This window comes from Carex rostrata, chromosome 13 (assembly GCF_964058835.1).
Source record: "Carex rostrata chromosome 13, lpCarRost1.2, whole genome shotgun sequence".
Lineage (NCBI taxonomy): Eukaryota > Viridiplantae > Streptophyta > Magnoliopsida > Poales > Cyperaceae > Carex > Carex rostrata.
Window position 1 is genome coordinate 6228238 of NC_135930.1, and position 21142 is coordinate 6249379.

Consider the following 21142-nt stretch of genomic DNA (forward strand, 5'->3'; position numbering starts at 1 on the left):
TTTTCAAAATGGGATCTCCAAAGCCTATATTTGAGTTCACAGTCACAGGTGGGAACTAGAAATCAGAATCATGCCGAAATAAATCAATTTAAGTTCTTAGGAAAAACATATACCCAAACTCCATGGATAGTTGGATAAACACTGTTTGTAGTTATAATATCTAAAGATTACCCCCAAAAATGACGCTAAAAGTTGAAAAAAAAAAAATAGAGGCAAAAAATAAGGTGGCACCCAATGTGCCTGAATCCTGATGCTTTTATCTTGCTGTTTCTGTGTGAAATTAAGAGTTTATGTTCATGGGTGGATTTTTACTGAAACAACTAAAACCTAATGACTTGCTATGCAGCCTGAATTGATGGAAAGGATAGTCATGGGTAATATAGAATCAGTAAATATGCACTATTCTACGATCTAGATAAAGCATCGACAAATGAAAAAACTATATTTATCCAGACTATTTCAAATTTCACATCTGAGACAAAGACAACCATTAACAAAATAAACATTTACAGGATAGTAAAAGCAATTCTATATACTATATTATATAGTAGACAATCACACCACATTTTTAGCACAAAAAGAAGGCAACATAATAGCAAAACTACAGCATTTGATAGCCATCGTTAGAAGATATGACAAATTGACAATCTCAAAGCCAAATTTCAGTTTAGAGCTATTTTTGAAACAAAACAAAAAAGGTGACTTCACAGTAGAACTTCATTGTCTTTCAAAAAGAAGGCCTCAGCCAAGTGCTTCAGTTTATAGATACCTTGCAGATTGGACAACAATTCCTTATCTTAAGCCATCTATCAATGCACTGCACAAATAATGGATCACATTAATAGCTTATATAACAAGGACATATTTGCCTCTAATTTCTACCTCAGGTTCAAGGACTTAATAGTCATACACTCCCATATTTTACTATTTTTTCCTTTGGTGGGTGGTATCAATGAAATTGTATGTTATATTTATTGTTTAGTCAAATAGCACTTATACTGATAAAAGGAAATTGTAAAAAATATAAATGTAAGAAAGAAAAAGAATGTGCTAAATTGTTACCTCTATATGAAATTTGTGTATGCATCGCAAATGCCGCACAAATGCTCCAACAGACGGGGACTCCAGACATATTGCACATGCGTCCTCCACTTTATAATCCTTAATGTTGATGATGAATTGAATAAATCAAAGTTCTAATTAGATGAGGGAATTGTATGAAACAGTTCAATTTTGGCATGCATGTAACCCAAAAATAAAATCATAACATCACGTATACCCTACATAACAAGAAACATCATGCAAAACCAGTGGAAAAATTATATAAAATTTAAAAATGATTGTAAAGAATTTTTTGGCAATTTTGTGAGTTCATTTAAGAAAATTTAAGTAAAGTAAAAATATTGAAGATTTGATACACACTTGGACAGTAGACACTGGCATACTGTTGATCTCACTGTCAGTGGCCCCCACAATGTCATCTACTGCATAGTCATCATCATACACATCACTGTATAGAAAAGAGATACAGAGATGACTTAATATCAAAGAGGAAGAAATGCTTGGGGTATATAAAAATATAAGTTAACACTTAACAAGGCAATCAAGTCTAGTTACCATAAACATGACAGTAAAAAATCTGTTACAGTATATCTAGATGTAATAGATAAGTATTGTTATGGGCATAAAAATTTCAAATGTTAATAATATAAAAAAAATTCTCATATATAACAGGTATAGATCTTACCTGTAGAAGCCAGGATAAAAGGAATCGGGCATATCCACATCATTGCGGTTCTCAAAGGTTGATTCCAATTCTTTTAGTAATTCTGATATCTGAACAACAAAATAAATAATGGATAAAGAATGAAGTTTAATTTTGTCAATAATACTATAATATACTATCGTATTAAACTTAGAATTACTGTTGCACGATCCGTCTGAGAACTGCTGAGCCCTTTCTTTAGTTGAGATAGAAGCCACTGATCACAACACCAAAAAGAATAATTCATCAGACATAAGAATACATAAAAATAGGAATGGCCAAGAAGGGTACTTTGAATAAATATACATGAGAGCAGGAGTAATCTATTCTATGTTTCATTAGGAAATGCTCACCATCTCATGTTCCATTTCTGGGCCACTGAATCGCCTCTCATTCCTTCTAAGATTTGAATTTTGCATGGGAGACAGTTGTAACGGGAAATGTTGGCCGTTCAAATAGACAGGCTCCCAACAATTTATCTGACAGGAAATCAATACCAAATATTTTCTTAAAAAAAAGTGTTTCTGCAGAGACTACAATTCTAGACCCACATATTTTCCAAGATTCTCGATAAGCATTCATATGAAATATGGGCTATATATGCAAACATAAAAGTGCCAAAGCATGACCAGCTTCTCCCCCCCCCCCCCCCCCCCCCCCCCCCCTTTTCTTATGCGATGAAATGTTTAACTTCTAGTTTGTAGTCAATGAAACCAAAAAAAAAAACATAACAAGGGTATAATTGGAAAAGAAGGATAGAACTGTAGAATATACCTGATTCAATTCATTGATATGGCTTGTAAAGGACATGATGTTGGGGTCAATGTCATGTTCTTCCTCCTCTCCTTCAGTATCATGAAACTCTCCATTGATCTCTTCCTCGAGGCAACGCTCAAATATTTGGTCAGACTCAACCTGAGCAGTATGGTCAATTAATTTTTCACCTTTCAGTTCAGATTCATCAGCACTCCAGTCTTCTTCACTAAAAGAATCTCCATCTTGTTCCTCTTCACTGGAGCTATCGATTATGACTACTTCTGGGCTGAATTATACCAATAAGAAAATATCTGACAAATTAGCACTCTAGCGATAATATCAATATGTGTCCAGCAACCAAAATGAATATTATTCTACTACAAAAAAAAAAAAAAAAAAAAAAAAACACCTATGCTTATCTAAAACATTGTAAATAAGTAAATACCTCACCCAGAAGATACATTTTTTTGTATACATGCATGTATATGCCTAGACATCTAGTACTGGTATGTATGATGTTTCACGTTTTGAGAGCTATGTGTGGTATTTTCACATTTTTCAGGGGTGTCCATGAAAACTTTTATTTACAGTAAAAGCCACAATGTACATTTTTCTGCAAAAAAATGATAAAAAATGAAGACCAGTTTCTTTTCACTGAAACAAACTGTTTTGTAACAACGAACGAACCGCCAATCTGTTAAAACTCCTCTAACAGCTACTATATACACAGTTCTTACAATCAGTCCCACAAATTTTCAAAAATTAACAAAATCTAGTCATGTACATTAACTAACCGACGCCAGTTTAGTAAAATGTAACACAGACAGAAATAATCACGGAAAAAAAAAAACCCAAAAAAGTAGATCAATCAGTGCACATCTGTACCGAGCTAGAATGATCAGGTACCAAATGGATCCAAAACTATGATTATCGCAACAAAAGACAAAGGGCAAAGATATAGAAGCACTAGGTAAGGCTAACCTCTCTGATCCTTGTTTAAGCTTAGTAACTCCATCCTCTGTCTTGCGGGTCCCACTGCTACAACTCCGATCATGCTTCGCTTTTCCTTCACCATCGGTGCATGCAAGCTGGTCGGTACTGTTCCTCGGCATTGCCGTCTTTGCTCCGCAAATTAGAGAATCTTTTGTTGGATAACCAAAATGAAATATTTTAAACCAGTTAAAACTTAAAACAAATGTAGGGAAAAATAACTAAACGACATCTGTAGTGAGCCTGGAGGTGCACTCAAAAACGGTGACGAGATCGATGAGGGTCTCGAGGTAATTTCACAGGTATATTGGCACTCTTGGCACGAACCGCACTGGTGCTGAGCAATGATGTTAGCTGCACCTGGTGTATAGTATTGTAGTATATTATAAGAGCTTAACTCGAGACTCTGGTCCACCTGTAAGTAAAAAAAAATAATTAGTCCGGGTGCTGGGAGGAGTTCTAGAATGGTGCGAAACTGCGAACTGAGAAGACTGGAAAGGTACGGCCTGCAGTCTGCACCTCTTTCTGTTTGTAATGATTCTTGTCACCGGAGGTAACAGAAAATTTGTGTTTAGATGAAGATCGTCCGATTGGGAGAGGGGGGTTTCCGATGGGCATCGGACCAAATCCGGTTCGATGGGGGTTTAAACCGTCAGATCTGCTTTAGGATTCGTGTGTACGGATTTTAAAGCAGACGCGAAATTGCGAGTGCGAATCCTAAAGCAGATCTGACGGTTTAAACCCCCCATCGAACCGGATTTGGTCCGATGCCCATCGGACACCCCCCTCTCCCCGTCCGATCTGCTATGGCTCGAATATTTGAGGGGCCCTAGCATTTCACATCAAATCAGATTAACAAGAATTCTAATCGGACGTTGTGGATATAAACCCAACTATTATGTTACCGCAGAGAATATTACTGTGTATTCAGGGGCAGCTTCTTCGAGTGCATAATCTCTGATATATCTCAATTTTTGCGTGACCGACGTGACGGTTCCTATTTGGCGATAGCGCAGGGACTGTATTATTTATGCTTCGAGATTCGTGTAGATCGTATTTGAACAATTAAGATTTTCAAAGAAGTCACGCAAAGTTTGTAATATCTCAGAGAATGCGAATTCGGCTTCTTCGGTGTCGTCTAGCTGAATTGTACCAAATGGGCTTCAACGGGCCTCAATTGGAGGAGTTTTAATGTGCTTTTCTTTGAAATGACTGCAAAATGGGTGATAATTATTCGGAGGATCAACTTCATATTAATTATTTTAATATTTTAACCTTAGTTTTTTTTTTAATAAAATTAAAATAATATATCAAGTTCAAATATGTTGGTGGATATATAGAGAGTTAATAATTAAATTTTAGGTATATTAAATATCATTTAATGACACATCAGAACCGTCAATACAAACAGTTGAATTTTCAAGTCATTTGATGTGCGGTGAAAAATACACAAAATCTCATCATATTTTATATACATGATAGTTTAATAATATAGATCATGCTTATAATATTGATTTCAAATTTAAAACCTATTTTTTTTATAATTCTCAAGATTGTTGGAATAAAGTATTGTCAGATAATATATTGTGAATTTTTACCGTGTCAATAAAAGTCTAACAATTGAATATACCTACCATTTATCTCTAGTAATTATTGGGAGCATCATATCATATAGAGCTGCGCTAAATAGAAATCCGATAAATTGAAAAATTATTCTTGTACTCTATGATATGATGCTCCCAATAATTACTAAAGAGAAATGGTAGGTATAATCAATTGTTAGACTTTTATTGACACGGTAAAAATTCAATTATTTACATCTAAATTATTTATACTTAGAATGTAAGCTGTTAAAATCTAAGTCCACATTTATTTGTCCAGTATATAAATTTTACGATACTTTTTACTGAATAAATATAATTTTTTTGAAATTAAGTAATTAATATAAACACATTTATCATCAAATATAAACTTTATATAAAAAATTAACACATTATACAAATAAAAAATATCAGATAAAATGATATAATTGTCACTCAAATATGTTATTTCCATTCTTGTTAGGTCAGAACATTGGACCAGTTAATTTTCGCATGACTTACATATGTATTTGAATTTTGTTGCATAAATAGTATTCAGTCAGCAGTTGAGATTGTAATGGTAAATTTAATAAAGGATCTTTTAAATTAGTCACTTGATCTTTAAAAAAAAATTAAATGACTGTATATCTCTTTTTATTATATAATTTTTCGAACTCTATCCTAAAAATTTTATATATTCCATACATCGATGAACATTATGAAAAATTGAAATAATAATCAGTCATACAGCTAAAATTAACAATAATTAATAGTCGATAAAATATTATAATAATTGATGACTTAATTTGTCTTAGCTCAACCACTTTTACGAAATAAATATAAATTAGATTGAAGTGTGGCTAGAGAAGATAGATGGCAAATGAAGAATCCTCCAGCAGGAAAGTAAGGTATTCTTAGAACAATTTGTGGTTTAATCCATTCTGGTTTCAATTTTTTTTACTGAACAATTCGAGGGAAACAAAGTTAAAAAGTTTAATTTCTATTTCTTTTAAGCATATAGAATGCTAACTTTTATTTTAACAAGTAATTATTATGAATATTAACGAATAATTTTATGCTCTTTGGTTTTAAACTAAAGCAATATTTTCTACTGTACCAAGTGATAATTTTAGATTATACAAAGTGATCATTTATTTCTGTAAAAATGTTCTTGCTACTGATTCGAAATTTTATAGGAATAATTTATACATATAGCGTGATTTTTTATAACACAAAAGGTATTAATTTTGTTTACTATAATTATAATTTAATGGACACTCTTTTATTTTAATGCAATCGTCAATCTGAAAATAGAAGGGAAAAAAGGAACATGTCCGATTCACAAATATATATTTCTCTGATAAAATGATGCTATTGTTTTTGTTTATATGTAATTTAAATGCATTTTTTTTCTAATTACGTATAGCATTAGGCCATTAGCACTATTTTGCTAACTTAATATTTTATAGAAATAATGAATGAATACTTTTCGAATAACATAAAATAGACATTCCTCACATGTTATTCAAATTAACAATTTTGTTACACAAGTTTCAGATACCAACTTAATTAACATTATTTTTATACTAATTTTTTTAACAATTTAAACACACCCTTATGGCTAACATAATAATCCACAGATGAGGTCATATATAATCAACATCACTTTGAGATTTCTTATGAATGGCATATTTTTGCACATCCATTTTTTCAGAACAAGAGATAAAAAGCAAAAAAATATTTCATGCCATAGCAAAAAGTTACTTATGTGACCACAAATTCGTACAGAGAATACGGATCGTTGTTTTCAATTAACACAATATCAAAAGAACCTTTTAAAATTTTAAATTAATTTGATATGATTGAAAGTATGGGGTTCACAATTTTGTGAACAACAATAATGAACAATACGAGTAAAACAAGGTAACAATTTTCATATAACCAAGCGATGGTTTCATTATAGTAATGAACTATTTTGCTTATTTAAATTAATATTTTACATATAAGTAATGCTATATAGTTTATAAAGTGATAATTTTTATTTCAACTAGGAATTATTGTCAATATTGACTAATAATTTTTTGTTCTGTGGTTTTAACCAAAAGTGCTTTTTTTTTATTGGGCTAAGTGATATTTTGAGAACTAGTCTCTGATCTAGTGGCAAATATAATGTTCTCGCAGTGACCTTTCGCAAGTTCGACCTCAGATCAATGAAGATCTCTTGTGAAAATTAATTAGTTGGATAATTTGGCCTCCAACCAATATTAAAATTAATATTTATTTTGTTTACCATAATGAAATTTAACCAACATTATTTTAGTTTAAGGTAATCGTCAAACCGAATAGAATGGAAAAGAAAAAGAAATATGCACAAATTAATTTACAAAACTATACTTTTCTGAAAAATAGTGCTCTTATTTTTGTTACATGTAATCTATATTTTTTGAGTTTGCGCTATTATGCTAATTTAATATTTTATAAGAATAGTGGACGAATACTTTTTTACTTTCAAGCACTGTTTTGATGAAATAATTCAAAACAAAAATATGTATTGTAGAGAATAGCATAAATTTAATACTCTTCGGACATTATTCAAATTAGTAATCGTTTCATACGAATTTCACATACTGACTGCATTAGCATTATTTTTATACTTTTTTTCAGAATTTAAACGCAGACTTACAACTAATTAACATAATCGTCCATGATTTAAACGCTGCCTTATAATTTCACACGAGACGAGAAATCTAAACATCATTTTTCGATGTCTTATGAATGACATATTTTTGCACATGTTTCCAAACACAAATTTTTGCACATTTTTTTCAAAAATAGCGATAAAAAGAAGAAGAATGAATGATACTTCATGTCTTAAAACAAAAAAAATACTCTAGTCAATGGCGGGAAGTAGATTTCGGATTCATAAAGTAAATTAAATCTTAGAGTTTAGAACCAAACTATTCGATCTGCTTTGACATAAATTTTAAAGTAATTTCGTGATTTTATCTTTAACTGAATTGATTCGGATTCATATTTGACTGTCCGAATCTAAACTTAAATTTTGAGCACACAAAATATAATGGTAAGTACGGACCAGCACAATGAGGTATTTACACAAATAATATTTCAATAAGTAGGAACCAACGCAGAAAGATTATCGAACTCCTAAAACATTATCTAACCTTTAAAAAAAGGGAAAAAATTGATTATTTGTCACTCCAAAACATTAAAATTTGAAAAATGTCACTCCGAAATTAGAAATCACCCTAATGCCACTCTAAACTTAGTTAATTTTTAATTTTGCCACTTCAAATAATTAATGACTAAAATACTCTCCCCATCTCTTTTCCCTCTATCTTTCTTTGAATTTTGTTTTCTCGAATTGTTTGAGGGTGTTGTTCAACTAATAGTAGCTTGGTTCTGTTAAAGTTTAAATCCAAACACAAAACAAATGGAACTATATTATATAACAGACCTTAACATTGATCTTCAGAGAAATATTCTCAAGATACTGTGGATTACACCTGGAAACATACTTAGGTGCATAGCATTGGGATACAACACCAAGCTCAGTCTCAAAAACTTTCTTTATCATGCTTGTCATTGAAGCAAAAGCACTACTGTTAGAAAGCATTATCACTAAACTATACAAATGCACGAATCAGAAAATTATAAGATTTCCATGTGTAGATACAAGTAATTACAGCTACGCACATGCTATTCCTTTGCAGTTGCACATTGATGCTAAATCTTCACAAAACTTAATGGCTTCTCTTTCGGATGTTCGAGAAAAGTTTAAGCATGCCCAATTGTTAACAGTGCCACCATTCACCATTTTCTATACAATTAAAAAGAAAGATAGTGGGAAAAAAGATGAGAGGGTATTTTAGTCATTAATTATTTGGAGTGACAAAATTAAAAAATAACTAAGTTTAAAGTGACATTAGAATAATTTCTAATTTTTTAATGGTATTTTTTTAATTTAAGGTTTTAGAGTGGCAAATAATCAATTTTCCATTAAAAAAATCATCTACTGCAAATACGAATAATTTTTACTAGATAGCTCCATCAGTACTTTACAAAAACAAATAGTGCTTAACATGGAAAATGCTTAATATCAAAAATCTACATGAATGAAATACTTGATTGGAGTCAGAAACAATACTCAAAATTAACTAAAAAAAATAACTAACATGTAAAGTACTACTACTAATTTAAGTTATAATGCATTTGGTTCACAACCTATTTTTCTCTGGTGTTTTTGTTTTAGTGTTTTTTTAATAACTTGATATCTAAAATGAATTTATCTAAATCTATTCAATTAAGGTGGATACTCCAAAAGCAGTTGCACCATTTCTTTTATTGTTCCTAACTAGTTCGGTCATATCACTATGTAAACATTGAAACTTTCCATCTACAAACGGCAAACACACAAGTTTCAGATTTAGAACAACCATATGCATTAATCGGATCAAACAATTCAAATATTAACCTGCTTGAGAAAGAGAGTGACAGTAATAGGGCTTCCTTGATAGTCGTCGGTGTTGGCGATATCAGCCAAAACAAAACTCGTAAATGCGTAATAACTTTTTTCAATTGAAAGTTTACATAGTTTATTTCCTGCCCTCTACGATGTCTCCAGCATCTCTCTCGCCAGCTTATCACTTAGTATAAAAATACCTATTGCAATAAAAATACCTATTGCAATAAAAATAAACACAATTATAATGTACACTAGAAGTTGATCCAAATATTATATATGTTCTCTAGTGTAACTATAAGTTTACAAAATTTAATGTTAAAACTTGTTTAAAATTAATTCTTAGTTAGGTCAAATAAAATGCGAATCTAATTAAAGTTATCATATATGAAATATATCGCGAAAATATGCTTCCAACTTTGTTTGATCTAAATATCCCTTTATTGAAAATAAAAAATTCATAGGCATTCTTATATGCCTAAACAAGATATGCGTTGAAAAGAAAAATTATAGTATTCAAACAAAAAGTTTCATGAAAATTATAATATTAAAATTTCAAACATAACATAATGATGTTAATCTTTTTTTTCATTGCTCATTAGTGTTAATATCACTTTTCTCTTTTTCATTGCATACTGATATTTATTTATTTTGTTAATTTATTTTATGCAATTATAATATTCAAACACATCATCATGATTTTATAAAGTATTTACAAAAAAAAAAAAGATTTAGTATTTTGGTGAATAAAATAGGTGAAAAAACTTTGTTAGATCTTTTATAATAGAAGAAAATTTAGAGGGGTTATTTTAAATATTTGTTGTTACCGGATAGTATTTCTTCTCTAGTCAATCTGGTTTTATGAAATTTTCACATTTAATGATCTTATAAAGTGTTGAAAATTTTGTAAAAAGAAATTTGTTATTTATAAGTACCTGATTACATTTTTCTACGATAGTGATAATGAATATGAAAGAAAAAATATTTGTGAAGTGCATTGAATTTGATTTTCTCCAAAGTCCAAATTATTTCAATACATTTTGTCTTAAAATCTGATCACGGATAAAGAAAATTTTGAGTTTCACAAAAATAGTTACAACAGACCCTACCAATATATGTGTATATATATCATGCTAAAAATATATATAATTTGAATTATACGAGATAAAGTAATACTTCCATATTTTTATATGGTTCATTTATATATTGTGCAAACAACACAATTTATGCATGTTATATCATGTTTTCTATTTTGCATAGATTCATGCTTATTGGAAGCTATGTTGTATGACTACGGATACTGATATCGTATCAGATACGGCAATACAAGTACATATATCATATCAAATTTGAATACGATATCACATATAAAGTCTGATGATAACATAGTCGAGAAATGATCCATTCATTTTTTTTTATTCACAGTACAAAGAAGAAAATGAGAATTAATTAAACATTTTACAAAGCGTGAATTGCAGAACTCGGTTTGCTAGAAAAAAGGAAAAAAAAAATGTGATACTATAAACCAAAACTTTTATTTTAATTAACCCCCGAACTTTTTATTTAATAAAATGCAATTTCGAAATTAAACCTCTACAAATAACCTATGTAATTGTCACTCCAATATATATTGTTTCCACAGCTAAAACTAATTAATATGGATAATATAATATACTTGGTCAAAAAAGACAAGTCAAAAACGGATAATGACTTACATTATGCCTTACATTATGCGTTTGAATTTTATCGCATAAATAGTTTTCAGTTAAGCGGTTGAGATTGTAATGGTGGATTTATCAGGATTCTGAACCTCAAGGTTTAGGAGTTTATGATTTGAAAATAATTCGGAAATTATTCAATCCAGCAAAGAAGGAAAAAAAACCCTTCAAAAAAAATAAAATAAAACTTCACATTTTTTTCACATTTTATTCGCGAATGATTCATAAAAAAAATTTATTCACGAATAATTTGTATTATATGTTTTTTCGTGTTTGATTCGGAGATATCAAAAACACATTTTTTCGCTATTTTTTCACGAATGATATTACTATGCTCAAGCGCACAAGTTCTATCCGAACTCCAGAAAATAAATCTATGTTTATTCATTCAAAGAAATAACTAAGCATTTTTATAATTTTAAAATTTTAATTTTGTATATTAAAATTTAATAAAACTTTATTTTTTTTTACTTTTTATATAATTCCGTCTCTCATAAAATATCAAATATTTAATTATAATAGTTAGAATTCTACTTAGTAGTTATGAAAATTTAAATTCAAATTTCACATATTAAGTTTTTTTCTGGCCCTACTAAGCCCCTCGCATTCACACACTAATAGACAACCGGAGCACAAAGCCTCCTCTCTCGTGTACAAACTTTCATCTTTCCGAAGTCAAAAGAACAACGAAGAATACAATGCACAAAATTTGAACAGAGAAGACTCCAATGGAAATTTAAGTGGCTCCGGTGCATATCGCCTGGCTGGATATAGCAACTGGGTTTCAAAAATGGTAAATGGGCCTACATTTATGCTTACGGGCTGCAAATTAAACAAAAGTGGCCTAAATTTGAAGACTTCACAATGTGTTGTTCAAATTTGTGTAATTTTTTATGAACTTCAGCTAAACTGCTTGAATTTGCCTAATAGTATTCGTAATTCCATATTTTTATTGGCCTTTTTGTCCAACACCACTGATGTAGTGACGTCATAATGTGAAGAGCTCCTAGTTTTACTGTTTATTTGATCATTTTTTATCTAGTTCTAGTTAAGATATAATTGGAGAATCCAAAACATCAAAACAATAGATAAGTGCTTTCAAGCTTGCATTTCTCCAGCAATAATTTATTATTTTTTGTATATATTAATTAAAGTTTTCCAAACAAACGGTCTCTGGTTGGAAAGAGAGAGCATCAAGATTAAATTTACAGTGCTAATTTGTTTAGGAAATTTTAGTTAATTCAAGAAAATTTGCAAATATTCTAAATTTCAAAAATTGTATTTTAGTATGTCGGCTAATTACTGACCATGACAAAAAAAAACAATAACTTTTGCATTCTTTATATTTACTAATTATTTTCTTCCGAATAAAAAATAAAAATCAAGCATTCAAATTGAATTTTACAAAACACCATTGCTTAAGATACAATAATAAAAGAAAACCAAAATAAAGACTATTGAGGAACAAAAATCAAGACAAAATTTCTCCTTTGGCATCCAAGATGAGAATTATCTCTGAATCTCAATTTGACGGCATTATGCTCCATGCAACATCATAGAATACCATTTGTACTTACATCAGAATCTCAATCTGACTTTTGTATTGCATATGTAAAATTTCTGTGGACAAAATATCGATAAATGGAAATAAATTGTTTTATGAGCATGCGGATGAGAAACTTCGAAAATTTGTAATATTTGCTTTATACATTGTGCAATCTTCTTTCATGATTTTGTATTTAAACTCACCATGAAACACCTAAATGCAACAAATCCGTTGCAATTATGTAGAAATTCGTATTAGCCAATATATCAGAATTTTTAGTATGCCATATTCAGAATGTAAATTAAGCATATCTTAATTTTAGTTTCCTCCAAACTTTCAATAACTAGGAGTAATGTCTGCTTGAACTTCTTTTTTTTTTTTTTTTTTTTTGAATTCAGGCAGTGGCTGCCAGAGTTAATATTAAGCAAATGAAAACAGGGTACATCAGGAAGTATACAACTTGGCATCGCAATGCCTCTCACCAAAAAAAACCAAAATACCCTGCTCCTACGCCAAGCACATAAACAGACAGACCAGAGATGCGTGCTGCACCTCTCTTTAATTTTCAAATGCCACCCCGACCACAGTGCTTCTCCCACAGGGTGGCCTCAAATTTTTTCAAATGTCTGCTTGAACTTCAACTAGAAAAACGCAATGTCTACCTATCTAAATTAACACACAAATTTTTTTTTTTTCTTTTGTAATAATATAGAAGAATAGGCTATATATAATGATGAGAAATTATTCACAATTTTGTAATCCTCATGCATTATATACCTTCCAACTACTTATAGCACATCATAATACTACCGTTGCATTTTTCAAATTAATATAGTTATTTTCATTAATATCTCGAGATATTGCAAATTATGCAACAAATTTCTAGCTCACAGTGAACTTCATACTCCAAGTTAAAAGAGACTGGTTTAATTAAAGTTCTTTCAAAAAAAGAAAAAAAAAATAACATAGCAATAGTTAAAGGTCATAGAACAAAGCACGGACACACAAGACAAATTCTGACAAAGTGGGGGCCACTGTTGTACAGATTTTTCGGGCAAACAATTTTTTTTTTTTGTTGTTCTGATTTGAAGCCCGTAGGCATGATATATTAAATAAACAAGGCCAATTACAAAAAACATTCCCAGGAAGGGCCAATAATATCTAAAAGATGCAATTGAAATCCGCTGGGAATTAAATCTAACATCCTACTACTGAATTGAAAAAAACACGACTTAGAAACTATCTAAATTAAACCTAAAGCAGCTCATTGAATTAAAATTTCAACTAAATAGGGTGCTTGCTGCAAATTTCCCTTTCCTCTTCGTCTGACAGCTCCCCTATGGAATTCATCTGTTACCACTTACCAGTAAGCTAACTCCATGCCGCGCGATTTGAAAAAATTCTCCCATCCAATTTTGCAACACTTATGGAGCCTACTGACACAGCAACTCCATAGGCAATACCTCAGTGCTTTCATCCAGTATCAAATGCGAAGAAAAGAGGATTGATCTCTTGCTCCATTGTTGGGATACCAGTTAACTGCTCCCTGGTCATTTGAGCACAGTTCTTCCGATTCCTCAAAAACAAATTATTTTACATTTGACACGGTCTTATTCGAATCCTCAAAAACACAGTCTATTTTTCTCTTCGGTTAACGGTCCAGCCAGAAACACCAAAATATGCTTGTTTTAGAAGAAATAATCACACTATACTGACAAGTTACATAAAACAACAAGGGAGCAAAAGGGTCGGATCTGATCTGGACCGTTAGATCCGCGTTGAAGTCGTGTATCTGATTTAAATTCAGGTTTATAAATTTAATTTCCGCACAAAATACAACGCGAATCGAATGATTAGATATGACATCAAACCAAATTTGATTCGATGTTTATTGAATATCCCGGTCTCTAGTTAACTTTCCAGAAAAAAAAATTACTGGACTCTTCTACCGGTGATAAAATTGTCGGTTTCTAAATTTTTTTTTTAACAAAACAAAAAATGTTATAATTTTTTATTTTTTTTTATTGAAATATTAGAAATATTTAATATATTTCTTTGAAAATAGATGGAATACTATGTAATTTGATTTATTAGAAAGACTGCGACAAATAATCTGGATCAATATTTTTCAGGCTAGATTTTTTGCGGCTGTAAGAAAAATTAAAATATTTCTTTGTGTGTTGTTGGAAAAAAATAAGAAAATATTTTAAATCTGAGTTATTGATTCCGGTTCAAAAGTGACTTCTAGGTAAATACATAAAATGTTGTAATCCTTCAATTTTTGAAAAAAAAACAAAAACTTAGTTATTTAATATTCAATTTGTTAGAGTTATGTCGAGACTTTTTTGTTCTCTCAAAAATAGAAGGATCAAAATATTTGTTGTATTTATCTACAAGTGATTTTTGAATCGGGATCAATAACTCAGAATTCAAGTATTTTTATTTTTTTCTAATAACACATAAATAAATATATTAATTTTTCTTACAGCTATGAAAGATCCGGCCTGAAAAATGTTGATCCGGATTATTTATCGTAGTATTTATAATAAATCAAATTATATAGTATTTCATCTATTTTCAAAGAAATATATTAAATATTTCTAATATTTCAATACAAAAAATAAATAAATTATAACATTTTATGTTTTGTAAAAAAAAAAAGCTTTAGAAACTAGCAATTTTATTAGACGGTAATTTTTTTTTTGGGTTTTGATCGGCTTCAAATCAGAAACTTTTTTTTTTTGGAAAATTACCTAGAAATCGGAAAACAAAATATCAGTTTGGACAAATCTCGAATTCCAACTCAAAAGAGAGCAGTTTTTGTAATTAATTAATAATTTTGAATATTAATAGAAAAATTCAAAATATTCTTGCCAGAGTAGATCAAACGGACAGGATCCAAACCCAAAATGTGTGTTACTTTAGGGGAGTCGTATTCACAATCGCGTGCTACCGCGTTTTCTCTTTGTTCCCATGCAAGCATTATTCTATGACGCATACGCAAATACGATGTGGAATTATTTTTCGACCCTCTCTAATCTATTGTGATAAATGAATTATTCGGAATCGGTTCGGTGGATTCAAAATTTATAATTTGAAAATAATTTGAATTAGTTCAGAATTATACATTGAGTTCAGATTAAAGATAATTTATACTATTACAATAAAAAATCAATTTTCTTAATGCTAAATTAATTATTAATTTGAAGGGACTCATTATAAGGATTGATACAATAATACAAGAGTAAAAATTTCTGAGACTTTTATCTTCTATATAACACAATGACATATTGATTTTCAACTCCTATCATATCTAACTTATGTCTCACCTACGTACATTTTAGTTTTGAATTAAACTCAGCATCTTCCGAGAAAACGCATACAAAATGCGAATAATTCATAAAATTTATGAATTATTCGGTAAAAATTCGGTGAGCCGTATAATATACCGTTTCAATCGGCTCAGGAGCAAATTCAAATTATTCGTAAATATTTCGTGAATTTTATTACTATGGCCTCTAACTCTATATATATCGTGAATAATTCACAAATCATGTTCTATGATCTCTAACTCTATATATATTTCACTCGGCACACAATTGTGGGCATTGTCTTCGCTTCGGAAATTTCCAAATTGATAATTACAACAATTACAAAGAAGAAGAGAGAATGCATCCGCGGTTCTAATAACAATAAGGCGTGCAAACGCATCAGATATTATCCGTCTGAATCCGGATCCGATATGAATATTTAGATATAGATAATTTGTAGATACAGATGCAAATACATATATTATTTATGTAGATATAGATACATATATTATTTATGTGGATTTTTAATTATGAAAGCAGATACGGATAATATATGTATCCTTAATTTTTAATTTATTAGATATCTATGTACTAACTCAATAAAATGTTTTCTGAAATTAGACCTTTCAACTTCTCTCAATTTCATTTCTTCGTGACGGATTGACTTCTTCTTTCATTGTTGCGGAGCGTAAAGAACTTCCACAAATAGATTATTCTTGAATTGCTGCTTCGTTTCACTGAATTTAGTGACTTCCTCTCTCGACAATTTGACTTCTTCTCTCAAGTTTCTCTTACCAAGGATCTAAGACACAGATGGTAGTTTGATTTTCATTATTGTTGTTGGATTATTGCTCTTTTCCCACTAAATTTTGACCATTGTTGTTGGATTCTAGCTTTTGACTCACTAAAAATTTATTATTTTTGTTAGATTTTTTGATTTGTGATCTTGTTTTTAGTGAGATTTTAGGGTTTTGTCTCTCAGTGAGATTTTAGACTAAATCTCAAGAATATTTATAAAATTTTATAATGTTCAGTCTAATAAACACATATTTGACAATGATACAATTTCAAAGACATTAAATGCAACATTCTTCTAAAAGAAAGAACCGATTTCTGACAGAGATATGATGCAAACCAGTCTTTCAAGATTATATGTTATTAAAAATTATATAAAGCACATATGAGTCACTTTCAATGTCTCATGCTTTCTTATTTTATTTGCATCTCTATATTAGTATACAACATACAAATTCATGTAAATTAAAATCTAGGTTAGAAATCACCATATCTCATGCATTTTAATAATTCAGTATATATTATATATCCAAATGCTTCAGTAGCTTCAGCATATATTATTGTTTAGAAATAATAACTAAATTTTTGAATTATTTAGGTCATCACTCTAAATGGCAACATCGAGCAAACCTATCAAAAGCGAGCCACAACAGAATTCGATACCGGCACCTACTGCATATGTTGGTACTAGCAATGCTACAGACGAAAACCCATCTAGTAAAAAGTAAAAGAAACTGAAATAAGGTGTTTGGAGTTATTTTAATAGAATTGAGACAATTGAAGTAGTAGTAGTGAATGGAAAGAGGCAGGAGCGGATTTACATATAGGTTAGAGGGTGCTAAGCCACCCTATAATTTTAAATTTTTTAATTATGTATATTAAACTTTAATTAAACTTTTGAGTTTTTTGAACTTTTATATAGTTTAGCACCCCTCATAAACTAACAAATATTTGTTTGTAGTTTTGTGGTTTGAGTTCTAGTTGTTATGTGTAAGGACGTGGGTTCAATTCCCACCTGCCATATTTTCTTTTGTCTTATTCACATATTACATTTTATAGATTAGCCCCTCCCTATTTAAATTTTCTAGTTCCGCCCCTGAAAGATGATAACAAATGTCACAGCAACTTGGTACTTCGCACTTATAGAAGCATTGTACAGGAGAACATGGTGTTTCTACTGGACAAGGTTTAATTAGTTCAGTTGGAAAGACATGCAAGTATGATGAGAAATTGAGTCATAAGAAATTACCACTTGTCGTTATAATGCATGAGTATCTATTTCGCATCGTTGAGTATGAGTACTTAGTTCAATGAAGGAATTTTTTAATTCAATAAAGTTTGAAAAATATTTTTACAGGAATTCTCATATCTTCTAACAATTCGACAAGAGTTTCAATTTTAGAACTTATAGTACCAATCCTGAAGAGACTCGACATTATGAGCACAAAACTTGCATCTATAATCACATTCAGTTTCTTTTCATTTGTCGTTGTGTTCACGTAAAAAGTATCTTAGTTCTGCTTAAGCTTTTTGTATGAACGGTCAAATGTTTTCTCCTGACAGAAACCGTGTGGATAGTTCAACTAGGTGCATTTCCATATAGCAATCTTTATTAGTATTAAGAACCCATCTGATTTTTGAGATACATGCAAGTAAGTACCATAACATGGTGAGTGGCTACTCTACTTACATAAGCATATGAGATAATATGCTTATAAGTCATTTTTGTGTTTTCAATGTCCAAATGGCTGTCTAAAGCGCTCAACATGTTCTCCATATTAATATATGTTTGGAGACCTAATTTTACATTTTTTGGAAAAATAATTTCAAAATTTTTCAAAACAAGTAAAAAAATTTTCAAAAAATATAAAATTTGGCCTCCGAGTACATTCTAGTATAGAGAACATGTTGAGTACTTCAGATCGACAATTTGAATATTAAAAACACAAAAATAACTTATAAGCATATGCCCTCATATGCTTATGAAAGTAGAGTAGCCAACCTCCCATAACATGATAATCATTATGTCATATTCAGAATTTAAATTTAGCATAACTTAGTTTAGTTTCCTCCAAACTTTCAAGTAATGAAAGAATACATACTATATGCCTAAACTAGAGCTTTAAAAAAAATGCAATGTCTAGCTATTTAAATAAACACACAAATCTAAATAATTTTGTAATAATATTGAAGTATCAACTATATAAAATGGTGATAAATGATTCACAGCCTTTGTTAGTTCTCATACATGACATACCTTCCAACTACTTATAACACACCGTAGGGGCATGACAGCATGACCCCAATGCTTTCTTAAAAATATATATATATATATATATATATATATAGAGTACACTGTACACCATAATACCGTTGCATTCTCGAATTAATATTTCTAAATTCTAATGTTACTTTCATTAATATCTCATGCTATTGCAAATTGCTCAACAAATTTCTACATTAAAATGAACTTCATTCTCTAAATTAAAGAGAGTACTAATTTAATTTATTTGAAAAAAAAATAACATAGCAACGGTTAAATGTCAAGAATAAAGCACCTACCACACAATGCACATTTTTATTAAAAAAATATTTTTTTACTGCTTAACTTGATGGTAAATAAGTCTAAAAAATTTAATTTTTATATGAAAATGAAACTCTCATTAATTTCATTAGCTAAAACAGTTTGAATTTGTCATTTAAAACTAATTCAATAGGTGTTGAAGGTTAAAAACATATTGTTGAAGTTCTGGAGAAAATGTGTTAGTCAGACTCATATATAGTTTTGACGTGGGTTCAAACGGCTCCAGTTGGACATCATACCGCCCCTAAATTTCAACTTGATGGAATTATCATCTTCTCAAGTACCTGATGAACACACGAAGTACATTTGTCATCCTCTGTAAGCAACTTATTTTAATTATTGACACCCCTAACATAAAGTAGTTAATAACACTTTTTTGACCAGCTTTACACATAATTAAAACATACAGAATCTACACATAAACAACTTACAGAAACATACATTTAATTCTCATTGCACAAAGAATTAACACATACTCTAATCAAATGTAGAACTCGAGATGGTTTTAGAATCATTAATATAATTTCAGATAACTAATTTAGAATCAACGTGTTAATTTTTTTATGTCAGTTTTTCATTCCATTATCTCATGGATCAGTAAGTTATTAAATTGAAAGTTTGTGCAAGGCTCATCTATTTTCCTTGGCATGAGTTGATGTATAATTCCTGTCGCGTAAAGAGAATAAAACACAAATATTCATGCCAGTTAGACGGACTGGTTGAATTCTACATATGGACGTTCTCTGGTTCTTCCACATCTCTCAATTCAATAATTCTTTACTGATTCATGAGGGGGATGAGAAACTAGCAATTTATGTACGGACCCTCATTGTCCTCCATTTCTGTACAATAAGAACTACCAAATGATAACTCAAAAATTACAGAAAATTGTAACATTACTAACTCAGCGTATACTTTACAAACTTGGTGCAGCCTTTTATTTCTAAAGGAAGATACTAGTTCACATTCACGACTCCATGTCATGTTAATTTTTTTTATTATTTTTTTTAATAATAATAAGGATCGTAGTCCTCATTTATTTCATTGAAATGGAAAAATGGTTCAGGTCTCAAGAGAAACCTGTTTTACAGAGTTGCAAAAGGGCTTTTTAGTGACGAGCCAAGGGGACTTAAAACAGTACAAATTTAGACGAAAAGAAAACTGGAAAAACTAAAGTTGTAATGAAATTGAAAATTAAAATGAAAAAAGGATCAGAAACAATGGATTTAGTTCAAGTATTTCCACCATGTGCATATCTCCTCCGACAGCATTTGTATCTTACTAGAAGGAGAAAAAAAAACAAGCTGGTAATGTAATATGAACCTTCCCCGCAAAGAAGTTTAAAAAAATATAAGAATTAAGTTTCCAAAATTCAAAAAATTGGGCCATCAGAATAATTACTTGTAATCAATAGATACTGTTTCTGAAAAGTACAGTCTGACATAGGGAAAGAAAAATCATTAACTATATTTAAAAGAAAATTGCAATGTACCCTGTCAAATTTGAATTATAGAAAGGAAATGCACATGAGACATGAGTTGAACATAAACCAGTATTGTAAGTGCTTATGGGCTGTTGTGGAAAAAGAAAGAGAAGGAAAGATAAAGAAAGAAAAAC

General features: G+C 30.2%; 1 protein-coding gene across 3 annotated transcripts; it reads right to left on the bottom strand.

Annotated features, from left to right (window-relative positions):
• Positions 1-482: 482 nt before the first annotated feature.
• LOC144564312 (uncharacterized) lies at positions 483-3757 on the bottom strand. 3 transcript variants are annotated; one of them, XM_078313913.1, is made up of 8 exons: positions 3503-3757; positions 2540-2807; positions 2119-2244; positions 1926-1982; positions 1748-1836; positions 1423-1510; positions 1063-1161; positions 483-817 (listed from the first exon to the last, which is right to left on the bottom strand). In XM_078313913.1, exons 1-8 carry the CDS (start codon positions 3631-3633, stop codon positions 755-757), a joined length of 921 nt encoding a protein of 306 aa, XP_078170039.1. In that variant the 5' UTR covers positions 3634-3757; the 3' UTR covers positions 483-754. The 3 variants fall into 3 exon arrangements, with proteins under 3 accessions (XP_078170039.1, XP_078170040.1, XP_078170041.1); XM_078313914.1 differs by lacking the exon at positions 2119-2244; XM_078313915.1 differs by lacking the exon at positions 483-817 and having other exon boundaries at positions 1150-1280; positions 1486-1510.
• Between the last annotated feature and the right edge of the window lie 17385 nt (positions 3758-21142).